General features: G+C 30.8%; 1 protein-coding gene across 1 annotated transcript; it reads left to right on the top strand.

Moving 5' to 3' along the window:
• The first annotated feature begins 4,585 nt into the window (after positions 1 to 4,585).
• Positions 4,586 to 13,367, top strand: LOC141454757 (protein takeout-like). The gene is made up of 6 exons (XM_074129338.1): positions 4,586 to 4,734; positions 8,726 to 8,821; positions 8,903 to 9,050; positions 9,545 to 9,672; positions 11,799 to 11,948; positions 12,718 to 13,367. The coding sequence occupies exons 1-6, from the start codon at positions 4,671 to 4,673 to the stop codon at positions 12,864 to 12,866; spliced, it is 735 nt and encodes a 244-aa protein (XP_073985439.1). The 5' UTR covers positions 4,586 to 4,670; the 3' UTR covers positions 12,867 to 13,367.
• The last annotated feature ends 250 nt before the right edge of the window (positions 13,368 to 13,617 follow it).

Genomic DNA, 13,617 nt, shown 5'->3' with positions numbered 1-13,617 from the left:
TGTAGCCCAGTAGTAATTTAATAGCGGTATTTGTTTAGCCCCAGTATGGTCGACTCAGTGGTTGCAAAGATTGAATAGGTTACTTGTAGGTGAATGACTGAATTACTTAACTTATTGATGTTTGGGGATACGTATTAGAATGTATTAGAAGCGAGGTTTTGATAGATAATTGTATAGTATATTAGGTTACTTGTAGGTGAATGAATGAATTACTTAACTTATTGATGTGTGGGGATACGTATTAGAAGCGAGGTTAGATAGAGAATTGTATAAGATATTCAACTGGGTGGGTTTATGTAAGGGATGAACCGTAGGATCCGATTTACTTTGGGGTCTTTGTTGATAATTTGTTTGTCCTTTTTATTTGTTATTGTAAATAAATTATTTTAAATTATTGTAAATAAATACTACGGCCGAAATCTGTAATTATATTGAATTGTGGTTGGAGTGACCAGTTCCTGTTTCCTCACCGTGCGGGTTGGCAAGCGCCCCTTACAATGATTAAACCTCTTTTAGTATTGTTCAGATTTTAATGTATTCTTTACGGTATTGTACAAACTGCAGTATTCTAGTGATAATAGGTAATGAGATATGGAAGGTAAAATTTTAGATGTTTTCGATGTAGTTTAAAATTCGTTCGAAATTCAAACGTTTATATCTCCTTTCGTATTAGCCAGATAGAGTTAAAATATAGTGCCTATTTATTTATGAAGATGTAATGTTCATTTTATCATTATTATAACAAAATGTTATAATGAATCTGGGTCTGTGACATCTAATAAATACTAAAAAATTATTAATGCACAGTAAAATTACTCAAATGATTAAATAAAGAAGAATGTAATTAAAATGTTAAACTGGACGTCCATAATATTCGTCCCTTAACGACACAAAAATAGACCGATCGCATTAATTTTATTTTTTTGTCACATAAAAAATAATTTTGGAGATACTGCGTTTGCTGAAACGTAATGACAAAATGTTTTAAATATTGTTTATTAAAGAGCAGTTTGAATTTTGTAATCATAATTTAGCAAAACATATTTCTTGAAAACAAAAATCAAGTTTAAGGAAGTCTGGGTGGGTCAACTGAAGTAGGATAAATAATTAACGAAATATAATGACCTCACGCTCGTCTAGGGCGTTTCATTGCCTTGCATTGATTGAAGTAAATTAATTTTATTTCTCTCGTTCAGTGCGATGTAAAAATTCAATGCTATTGAATCTAATAAAACAATCGCATCTTAAAATTCTAGAATATGAAAATTAGACTTGTCCCTGGACAAGAAGAAGCCCCTGGGCTTCTTGGAACAAAAAATCGGTTCTATGGCGAAAAGAAAGTAATGTCAATAGAGTTAACCAAAGTAATTTTCATATAACACTTTGATACATAAATTGTAAAATTCTAATTCATTTGAAATTTTTAAATATAAAAGCTAAAAATAAATTAACGAAACATAAAATCATAATACTACCTCCCCTCTTCGTTTCAAAGTTGTCAACATATTCATTAGATTGCGTAAAATAAATTCTAAAGTAGATCTTGTATCATGGAAGAACCAGTTTTCTGGCACGAGGATAAGAACTAAAATGATGCAGATTTAGAGGTTAATCACATCGAAAGAAGTTTTGTTAAAAAACTAAAATATAAATGGACCAATGCATCTTCATTAGAATTAGTTTTTAGGATTAACTGGATTGTGTGATGAATAACACAATCAATTCGGACATAACTAAGCTTTTAATTGCCCCAACATTTCACTCATTTCATTTTTAAAGCCAGCTAAGTGATCTGTCTTCACATAGTTAATTATTTATGAACAGAAAATTAAGTGACAGGATTTCCTTAACCGTCTCTAATTTTACTTTCTCTTTTCACGTAACAAGAATGTATGAGAAAATATAGCTTTTAAGTTTTCATCGAATATCCGTTTAGAGGCCACACAAATGTTTGGACTTTGAAGAAAATTTGTGCGTTTAGAATCTTGATAATAGCAGTTTTTACTTTCTTAAAAGTCTTGTTAGTGGTCACACAAGTTAATTTAATATTTTCTCAAAATAGCACCTACGATATTCTTCAAAACTTAGTACTCTTACATCAAAGATCTTTAGATCTACTTATTATTTTTAATTAATACATTTTTTGGGAAAATTCATTTTCTAGCAGATTTATATACAAGAAGTAAAATGTTAAAAAAAAAATCACAGAGTGAGAAAATCTATACAAAAAATCAAAAATTCAAATGAACGAGAATCACGATTGAAGAAAATCACGGAAGTGCTAATTTTACTATGTATTATTTATCATAATTTTGATTGCAAACAAATAGCAGTTGGTTGTTCATTTATTTGAGAAATACAGCAAATTCTACCGGAGGTAGCTTGTTACACTAAAATCTAAATTGCTATTTTAATTATAGAGCAGGACCCAATCAACCATCCATCCATCCAAATAATTTTGAAAGCAATAAAATATTCAAAAATTGACTTCACATTATTTGCTGTGGGAGAAAGTCGAGCTATTGTTTCAAATTATATTCTCTTTTTAATTGAACCATAGGAAAATAAATCACATAAATATAAGGCCAAGTTGATGTACTCTCATCTCAAGGATATCATATTTCCATATTAGTTTCGAATTTTAATAATTATATAAAGGTTGCCTTCATATATTTGGTAACAATAATATTTTCCTTTACTCACAACTGTAATGTTTAATTAGATGCTTCAATGAAATGAGTCTGACGAAAAGTTTATTCAAGGCAAAACTGCCTAACAATCTTGTTGGAATATTATTAAATTATAGTCTAATTAAAAGAATTTTTTTTAAGCAACATTTTTTTAAAATAAAAATTTAAACGTATACAAGACAAAATACATGTGCATTCGTTCATCTCGAGAGAATCAAATTGAAGCAGGGAAGGTAATGTTGAAAGAGTGGATAGTTTTATTTTTGCTCCTTTCGAGGAACAATGGGAAAATAATTGTTACAGCAAATTGAGAACTTTCGCTACGGAAGCCTGTCTTGTCTAAATTTACAAAATTCAAGACGTACATAACACTAAATTGACAAGTAATCAGGTATTTTTGTGTTATAATAAAATTATAAATCGTAGGGCAAATCCCTTAAAGGGGAAGGGGAACGAAACAAGAACAGCAGGGACACGCAGCTTTTATCATTAATAACTTTTTCAAGTACAAACGAGCCACACAATGGTAAATATTAAGCAGGTGTCTCATTAAGTCATAAAGTGGTGAAAATAGGTTAAAAATTTAGGGATGATATAGGATACATTGTGAGAAATTCACATGCTCGAACTACCCAATACACTATTTTAAATTAAGACTGTCTTTCCCCTAAGAACTTTACAAAATAAAGGCATTGTTTTTTGATCAATTAAAGTAATTGTACTTTTTCCTCTATCGCCACTAAATTCTGCCAATAATTTGCGAAGCCTATCTAATTTGCAGCTATATCAGAGGCTGTCGTTAGGATGAACCTATTGTGACGCAGAACTGCCGGCTCCGTTCTTTACATTGCCCCACAGACGTTTGGGCGAATCGGCTATGCTAATCATTGGAGATGATGCTGGAGCAAGTCATGGCCTGTGATTAGTCTAAAACACTTAATACTAAGACTTTTGGAAGTTGCAATGTTAGTTATTTCTTTGGGGCAAGTAGGACAGCCTAACTAGCGCATGCCTTCGCAATACCTTCTCATTTTCTCAAACTTTATTCTTTTTGGGCGATGAAAATTATTTTATCTCTGGGTTAGAGATATAACAAATTTGGACTAGCTCCAAGGCGGTTCGACTGGTCGTTACCATATGTCACGAAATATCACTGCTAAGTAACCAGCTTAGCGATATCAGCGAATTCCTGACAACATCTAAAAATTCTGCGATTGCCTAGGCCATCTTTGAGTCGGATAACGCTGCTATTTTGTTAATGAAATATAAGAATAGTATTAATAAAACTGTTAATACTATTAATTAATCTGTTAATAAAAAAGTGCATGGGCGTGGCAATTTATTAGTAGAAGAAGACGTACAAGCATGTTTGGAAACGAGTCGCTTAAGGATCTTGATATTTAAATGACAATAGCTTTACAACAGACTAGCCATCCAGGAGAGAGCCATGATCTCAATGTATGTCATGCAGAAGAGGCGGACTTAATTGTGAAGGCCCTTATAATTGACGCCCGACGTTGCTTTGAGTTCTCAACTGCAATACTTCGGCAATAGATAGCATTTTCTACTAATCCTCTTGCGACGGAAGGAGAGGATAAAAATTATACTAAAAGATATTGACAGCCGCATCCCAAAAGATTTAAATAAAAAGGATTTAAAAAACTGTTTTAGAAAATTTATTTCAACAGATGCACAAACATATCTCTATCAAATTATTGAAGACATTTAGATAAACGAATGGAAAAATGATGTATTTTTAAAGAAAGCTGAAATAATCTCCTACTTTTTTACATTTGATCGAGGCCAATATATTATTGTAACAACCTTCGCCATAAGACATTAATAATGAGTGTTTAAAGAACAGCCAGTCTTATAAATAAATAAATAAAATTGGGGTAGGAGAATTTGAATATAAAACCCAATTTACAGTTGGGGACGATCATTCAAGTTCAGTAATCATTTCAGTGATCATTAGTAATAATGATGTTCAAGCAATTATTTTACATTTGTGCTATATATGGTGTTGTTGAATCGGCTAAACTTCGTAAGTAATTATTTTTATTATTTAACCGCAGCTATTATATTTGTTCCCTTTGCAGTCACAATTTCAAAAATTAAGTAGCTTAGCTAGAAGTGTTCTAGTTGTGACAGTATCTCAATTACAATTATTTGTTTATGCGCATTTTTTCCTGGAACTTATTTTTTTAAGTCTTCATTTTCGGAAAATAAAGTCACCTCAGTTTTTATGCATTGAAAGGCTACTGGAATTTATTATGAAACTTCATTTCCAAAATATTATAAACTTTTTCAACTATCAGCAGTGTAGACCATCTAAATATCTTGCCATTAAAATTATTCAATGAGTGGTATTACTTTCGTTAAGTTTTACGACCTAATGTCAGAAATAATTTATTTATTAATTGACCAACATTGCTCTCAAGTAAAAAATATCTCCTAACAGTCATTAACAGTATAAGATTAAGCTTCGGTTATCAGCTAAGCCAAACAATTAAGGACTTTCTATTTTCAATAGACTTTCTCTGGTTATTGCTTGGGGGGAAAAAAAACTCCAAAATTTTAATAAAAGTTCAGTAGCATTGCAATAACCCATCGAATTTGATAGATTCTACCTCTGATGAATCATCGTGTTGAAACATTATTGTCCATTAAGCTAAGTTTAAATTATGTCTTTGGGAGTTATTAGGTGAATTGCATTGGGTAGGCTTGCACATCACCACATGATCGTCAAGTGCCAAACTTTCCAAAAGCTTGTTTTCATAGGTCTATCTCTGCTTGGGTACAATAAGCTGAATTCGAATATTGAAACCAAGTGAAATCCAAATAACAGTAATTTTTACTACATAATAGTCTTTCATCTGCTAAAATTAAAATTCGAACAATTAATAAAAAACAGACTACGATGAATTGTATTATGCCATAGAATATCTCAATATTCTTAAAAGCTATATTATTCCTTTAAAATACATCGTGGATAGACAATTTTATTATAATTTGTTTGTCATGACTTCAGCAAAAAAGCGCAGCTTTTCAAAATTAAAATTGATAAAACCCTATCTATGAGGAGAATGACCCAAGAGTGATGGTATAATTTAAAGTAATTGAAAATAGAACAGGAATTTTGTAGAAAACTACTATAGAAAAACTCATCCTTAATAATCTTCAGCGGTAAATTAAAATAAGAAGTCCCTGGTGCCATTCTGCGTTTACACAATGTGAATTTAGCTTTGAATATCAAAACCAAATATTAGTCAACTTCTGATCTATTAGAATTCATTTTATTTTTATTTAATGTTTCACTCAACTTAATTACAATCAATTTTATTCTGCACATTTCCACATTTCAATTTTACACACTTACTTTAGAATTTAAATTTAATGTTTTTCTTTATATTTGGTTTGTAATTTTACCATTTTGCTAGTAAGGGTAATTATTATACCACACTTTTCTTTTATGTTTAAAAAATGGAGTAATGATTGTTATGATCAGAGTAAACTCCAAAAAAATAAAATAGCTACTTTACTAGTAAACAAATTAAATACTTAAAAATCTTTTGTTTGCCAGAGGCAAAATTTCTCCTGTCTAAATATAAATACTTGTCTGGACTCCAAACAAATTTTGTTGATTTCAATCGTGGAATTATTGCTCACAGCTTATTTGTTTACATATTGCACCAGAGGGGTTTTTAGGGTTAACTCTCCTCCACGCATAGTTTTCTAAAAATATGCTACATAAAATGTAAATGTAACACAAATTAAGCGCATTTGCATTTGCCTGAATTTTCAGGCATTAATAAAAGATTAAATGGCTCAACTCCAGTACATCTGTATGGACACAAGTTAATCTGGGTTATAATTTTAGATTAGATTAAATTTCCCTAATACTCTACAATTGCTGAGTGCCTGCCTAGGCATTGCAGGACGGATACAATCAACGATTTTATTTTATAGTTTAAAGAGATCATGTTGCCTAATTATTTTGTAAACCATCTCAATCTTTTAAATGAAAGAGTTTAAAAGAAAAAGTAATAGAACAGTGATTACCAATTAATCAGGTCTTTAAGTATAATGGAGGGATTTCTGGAATGACAAAAATATATATACCGAACATCCTTCCTCTTGAAGAAAGTAATAGATTTACTTCTCAAACCAAAACCCTCCATAAAAAGAAAAAAAATCCGGATACACACCTGTTGTCCATGATATTAATTAAGATGGCACTGCAAAATTTTTAACACTCAAGTACCTCGAAAAAAACTATTTAATTTAGAGATGTTTAAATAATGCCGGAAGAACTAGAAAATCTGATTGAAGGACGAAAGCGCAGGACAGGAAAGGCTAGTGGAGGCCAAGGCTCGGTTCCAATAAGATGTTTAAATAATAATTAAAATACAATTCATACTGACAATATAAATTTTTAAAAAAAACCTCTGCAGCTAAAATGAACAAAATCAAAACTGGAAAAAAGTAGAGGAATATCATTTTTCAGAGGTAAAAGTGATAACTTTAGAAGCACCTGATAAAGGATACCTACAATGCCATTAACGTGGTGCCACAAATTAATCACAATTTTAAAAATGAAGGAAAATTCAAATCGGCCAAAAAATTCTCCAGCCGAAGTTTGGTGATTCAAAAATAAAGTTTACATTTTTGGTATTAGGGGCGATTTACGTAAATTTAAGTAAAATTTAAAGTTCATTACGAACAAATTTTCGGTTCAAATAGCGAATCGAATAATAGCGTTGGGCCATTATTGAGGTGGGCAATTTAAGAGGAAGGTAAAGTTAAGAGAAACGAAACCTGCAAAATTTAAAACTAAACGTACATTTATAAAAATTTCCGTAATTACTATAACTTTGCATAATGAATACATTATAATAATTCAAACTAATTTCACTAGTTGTTCTGCAAAGTCAGTGTGAATTGCAGTTGCAAATTTACACCTATTATTAGACGGCAAAATTAGAGAAAGAGATGGGAGAGGCTGTGGAAGGCACGCATTTCGGCGTTAAACAGCAAATTTAATATTGAAACGAAAATGAAATAAGTAAATTAACTAAATAAGTACGAATAAAAAAACAGATTAGCTAAGTGCTTAAAGAACTGAATTTTCAAAGGATTTAACTTCCAGCTCTTAGGTTTTCTCTTCCTAGGAGCTTCTACCAGCTCACAGTCTGGTGAGGGACACTATAACGAGAGGCTCTGGGTGTCAATGACCTCAGACGTGTCTTAAATTAAAAATGTAAATACAAATCAATAAATAAGTTTTCGCTTATTTGATATTTGTTCGCATTGAGCCAAATTACGCTATGGATAACGAGAGGAACGATATCGTTCATGTTCAAACTGATGCAAAGAATGTTGTATTGGATATTATGATTTTTTTTTCTCCATAAAATAATAACTTTTTGTTACTTTTGAATTAATTTCATCATACGCACGGGCGATGCCGGGTGCTTACCTGGTTTTAATGTGTATAATGTCCAATTATACAAAAAATGTTATACAAAATTAGTACCTGGAAGTAAAATCGGGCTTCTGGTCAGTAGATTTTTTTCAAATTTGGTTACATATACAATCTTTATTAATATTTTATAGGTTGTAGTTCTTCATTAGACTAAAATATTAATTTAGAAGGATGCCCAACTACCTCCTCCACGAAAACTTTTAGTCGAACTGGTTTAGAATGGTAAAAGAATGGTTTATCGCCCAAACCATTATTACGGGATCTAGATTTCAAGTTATATTAATTTTTAATTTCTAAAACTTTACCGAGTTAACTTATTTAATAATTTTAAAAAGTGAATTAGATCACAATCTCTTCTTTTCAACTACAGTAACTTTATCAATAATTTTTTTTGTGTGTGTTGTTTGTTAAATAAATATATTTAGGAGATGCCCACAAGCAAAAAAAAAAAAGTTTAAAATTAATCGAACTTTTTATATTAAACGCATCATTGCCCAATTTATTAACGTTGTTTATTCATGTACTAACAATAACTTTACAATAATTCCAGCTAAAACGTGGACTGCCTGTAAGAGCAATGATCCGAAAAAAGAAGAATGTTTAAAAGGCGCTATACAACATGCCATACGTGATCTCAGCAATGGAGGTATTTTATATGTATATACTAAATTATTAACTTGATTATTAGTAAATCATAAAAAAAATAATACAACTATTTGTTGTGTAGGTAAAGCATCTTTAGGTGTCTTGCCAATGGACCCACTGCACTTTGATATGATTACTGTAGATCAAGGTGATGGACCAGTCGCTATCAAACTGGAATTCTTTAATCTGGATCTTATAGGTTTAAAAACTATAAATGTAAATTCAGTGAAGTAAGTGTGATATAAAATTATTGATTCATCCATACATTTTTAATATTAGAGACGCATTTGAAGCTGAAACCAACATTTTGGAAATAATCAAATATGAATGAACTGAATCTTTGTTATCATAGAAAAACAATAATACATTATTGTCTGAACTTACGGAAGACCTACTAAGTTGAATGCCTAAAGCGAATTACGCCTTTTTTAATTCCTTGCCTGTCCAAAGTTACTTGTTTTAAAGATCTCATTCTGTTAGATGATAATCAGATAGAAAAAAAAGCTTGCAGAAACATGAGAATGTATTTAGTGAGTCAACGCCCACGCAATGTTCGCCCTCATGTAGTACACTCAATCACCTTAACTTCCTCTTAGAACTAAGGAACTTTGATATTAGGTCGCAATAATAATGAAATGAAGCGTATATCAAATGAATTATTCATCTTACATCATTGCAGGAGTAAGATCAAAATACTAAATTAATTGTCTTTTAATAATTGTAGAAATGACTGGAAGTCAATGGTAGTCGACTTAATAGTTCCTAAATTAACTCTTCGGGGACAGTACAAAGTTAATGGTAAAGTGCTAGTGCTGCCAATTAAGGGTGATGGAGACTGTAAACTAGAATTCAGTAAGTAGGATTTATTTTTATATTCTTTATGACTGTTTGATACATCGGGTTCGAACTTATCACTAATCATGCTCTTTTGTAATGTAATAAAATTAAATGTGTCCACTGACAAAGCAAAAATTACAAATCTTTTTATAAACCTGTTTTGAATTCTCTAGACTGCATCTTTAGTCCGTTTGATAGAGTTACACTTAATACAAGATTAAATTTGCTCTCTGCAGGCTATTTAGGAAACGATTAAAGAAATTAAAACAAATCAAAAATTAACATTAGCAGTAAATTTCTTATTGAACAATTGCAAACTATGTCCATCAATAGATTAAAGAAACTATAATTTTCTTCATAAGATTATAGAATTCACTTAAAGAAGCCAAGATTTTTCCCTTTAAAATACTGCAAGAACTCATCCTTACCTTAAACCCTCTAGCCAAAAAACCCTATTCACCTATATAGGGCATATTGTAGAAGATATATTCAACCAATACAGGGCGATTTCGTCCTAGTACCGTAAAGCAGATATATTGTTCATCAGTCTGCTCTACTTGTAACTTCAAATATAACATATTTATGTCCTTTAAACTTGAATACATTTTAAATTTTTTTAAAAAAAGGAGTATCCATAATATAATTATTTATCCCAAATCAAAATGCATTTCACAATACTATGAAAGGCCAATCGATTTGTCCAAGCAAACTCTCCTGTATAAATCTTAATTTACTACAACCAACAGAACCCGTACCAATATCCACCTACATCATTACAGCCATACTTATTTTTGTATAGATCATTAAAATTCCTATTCTGAAATATGTTCCTAACGATCATTTTCTGCGTGACTAATTTAGGCAAATGATAAACATTTATTAATATCGCTGATTTTATTTGCCTTGGCTCGCATGTTTATTGTATCCCTGATTGGTATCGGACTTTCATTCTTATCAAATATTGATTAATAAATTTAGTGTAGAGAATTGATTTCACTGAATTGTTTCCGCCTCACACTACACTTGCTGGTTAAAGTCGAATTTTCAACATCGAATTGATTAATCTATCTTTAATGATGGAAGAAAACCCGAACCCGGTCAGGGATACAGTAAACATGTGGCGCTACGACGGACAAAATTAGCAATATTATCCAGCATTTAAGCTTAGCTAATGTGCCATCTATCTTATAAGTGGATGGGCCACTCGTTTATATCTAAATACAGTATTTAAAAAGATTGTAGAGCTTTTATGAGTGGCCAAGTATACTAAAAAGATGCATATCCTCAAGATTACCCAAAACGTTGCTGAATTAGTACCTCAAGTTGTTCATTTTTTGGTAAAGCAACAATAAAGATTAACAGTGGTTATATCTTTGTTTTTTTTTACAAATCTTTCAAATCTCACTTCTAATACGAGAATGGTTAATGGCTCGTATTAGCCATTTAGCGATCTATAAGTCTAGACGGAAAATAAAGGCTGATTGGTAATGTAGGTTCACTCCTGGTCAATATATCTTAGAGCACACCTATTGTGCTTTAATTGAAGTTTGAAAACATAGTAAACATACTTAATAAGATTCATGAGTTCAGTAGACCAGTTTTTCTTCACTAAAAAAAGAACAGATACGCCATTCTCTTAAAATTTACAATTTCACTACTTACTTATGGGCCTTTTAATTCTTTTATGTTTTAAAATCCGTTTAATGAAGTGTTATCTTGTTAACTTTTCCTCTACTTACCAAACATTTTGGCCTCAGATTTGTGTCCTCATTGATGGCTTCTGTTTTATAGAAATGTGAGCTATCTGAGAGGTGTATGACACTTGTGAAGAGACTAATCCAGACTAACTGCCATGAGTACACCCTTCCTTACCTCATCAGAGTTAAAAATAGGAAATTGATTTTTCATGGTCTTAAACTTATCTGATATATTAGCAAATGATAATAATAATAAATCTATTTCCTCTAAAAACATTTTGGAGCGCTTTAGGATCTTCTCTAGGACCAGAAACGCAGTTTCTTCCCTTGAAAAATTGGACTTAGCTGGACAAAACGTTGCTAATTCCTCAATATTATATCTATTATGTATTATATTAACCTTGTTACGAAGTTTTTACTGATCGAACTTATTTTATTTTTTAGCAAATTATAAGGTTATTGGGAATTTGAAAATAAAAGAAGTGAAGAAGGGCGATAAGAAACATTTCGAAGTTGTTCAATTTCAAATAAAGCCAACACAAGAAAAGGTTTTTATCCAATTTGACAATCTCTTTAATGGAGATAAAGCTTTAGGTAAATATAAGTATTATAATTTTTGTATATTCTAAGTATGATCTCGTTCAGCCATGGCTAACTAACCACATTCTATTTTTATTCTTATTATCAAACGACAAATTGAAATCATTAGATGTATATATCTTAGATAAGGGAAAAATGATTAAAGTTAAAGGCAGATTCTTTATTATCTCGCGGTTTCATAGGAAGTAAGATAGTTTTGAGATATGACACTTCTTAGTTACTGCATTTCCCGCTTTAAGTCATACATGCTAAAGAGACTTCTTCAAAAAGTACCTAATGTGGCAGATTACTTATTTATTATTGAAGAATAGAAAAATAATAAATTAGTCGATCAAATCAGGAGAGACAGAGAGCATTCACGTTTGATGCATATTGCCAAAATACCTTAAGAGAAGGTATTATTTTTCATAGCGATTTATCAACTAGCATTTTTTTAATATTTTCATCAAGGTGAATCAAAACTACAAAATTCACTTACGAAAATATTAATGATTTCAATAATTCCTATTAAACATTCAAACCAGTAGGAACTCACTCTATGCAGGATCTTGACTGAACTCCAGAAATATTTAGGTGATATCTAATCAGACCAAGAGTACATGAATCGAGTACATTTATGTTCACAAATTTATTTAATCATAAATAATTTAGTTATAATTTAAAACATAAAAATTGTCTTTATTTCTGAGAATACTTCTAATTTAAACTGGGCATTACTATTCGAAAATAACTTGTTGCCAAATTCTTTTTTTTTATTCTTCAGGTGACAATATGAATCGTTTCTTGAATGAAAATTCTCAAGAAATTTTACAAGAACTTGGACCAGCCATTTCAAGAGCTTTTGGAACTGCTTTCAAAACTATCTCAAATAGGATATTCAGTAAAGTACCATCAAATGAAATCAACCTCTAAAAATATTGTCTTGTAAATAGGGCTCAATAGTAAAACCTGTTGAAGGCCAGTTGAGTGCAAACAGATACGTACAAAGAAAAAATTGTTTTTTATGTCATAAATCTAGTACATAATCTGTTTGAAAGTTACTCTGTTATCTAGTCTTAGGCTTTTTTTATTTATCAAATAAATTTAATTCAACTGAAACGTTAGTTCAGTTAACATTTACATAAGACAACCAAAAGTGAAAATACTTAAAACTTTAGCTGCAATGGAAAGAACATCTACCATTAGAGTTAATGTCTGGGCAGGATTAACAGCAAAAGAACTGTAAGCCATAATATACATTTTCATAAAATTTCATAAATTAGAACTCACCAAACATTTTCTAAACAAAAAATTACACTTTAAATTAAGCTTTAGGAATTAATTAAATGTTCAAGTGCATGGACACATACAAATAGAGTTCTGCAATTACAATGTCAACATTATTATTTAAAACAAATTTTAAATTTTCTGAGATTTTGATTTTCCTTTTTTTTTATTTCCAATCCGACCAATCTTTATATTGAACGTCTCAAACTGTATCCATTTGTTTGTTTTATTTAATGTACAACATGCAAGGGCATGGCCTGGATTCTTTCCACCTGCATGGCGGACTCAAACTCAAAACGCTTCAAATTCCGTAGCAGTTCCTCTAGAATGGTAGCAAAAAAACTGTCAATCGAGGTCCCAAAGTTTGATTACAGGCAACGTACCCTTGAACGTTTTT

The sequence above is a fragment of the Rhodnius prolixus genome, unplaced genomic scaffold (genome assembly GCF_049639745.1).
Source record: "Rhodnius prolixus isolate KJV_2025 unplaced genomic scaffold, Rpr scaffold_9, whole genome shotgun sequence".
NCBI lineage: Eukaryota > Metazoa > Arthropoda > Insecta > Hemiptera > Reduviidae > Rhodnius > Rhodnius prolixus.
Note: the sequence above shows the minus strand (reverse complement) of the source record. Positions and strands in the feature narration are given on the sequence as shown.

Excerpts from the sequence above, each read along its gene's own strand:
- LOC141454757 (XM_074129338.1), top strand. The coding sequence starts at position 4,671 with ATGATGTTCAAGCAATTATTTTACATTTGTGCTATATATGGTGTTGTT. Across the intron at positions 8,822-8,902 it reads ACGTGATCTCAGCAATGGAG|GTAAAGCATCTTTAGGTGTC; the intron begins GTATTTTATATG and ends TTTGTTGTGTAG. Across the intron at positions 11,949-12,717 it reads TAATGGAGATAAAGCTTTAG|GTGACAATATGAATCGTTTC; the intron begins GTAAATATAAGT and ends TTTATTCTTCAG.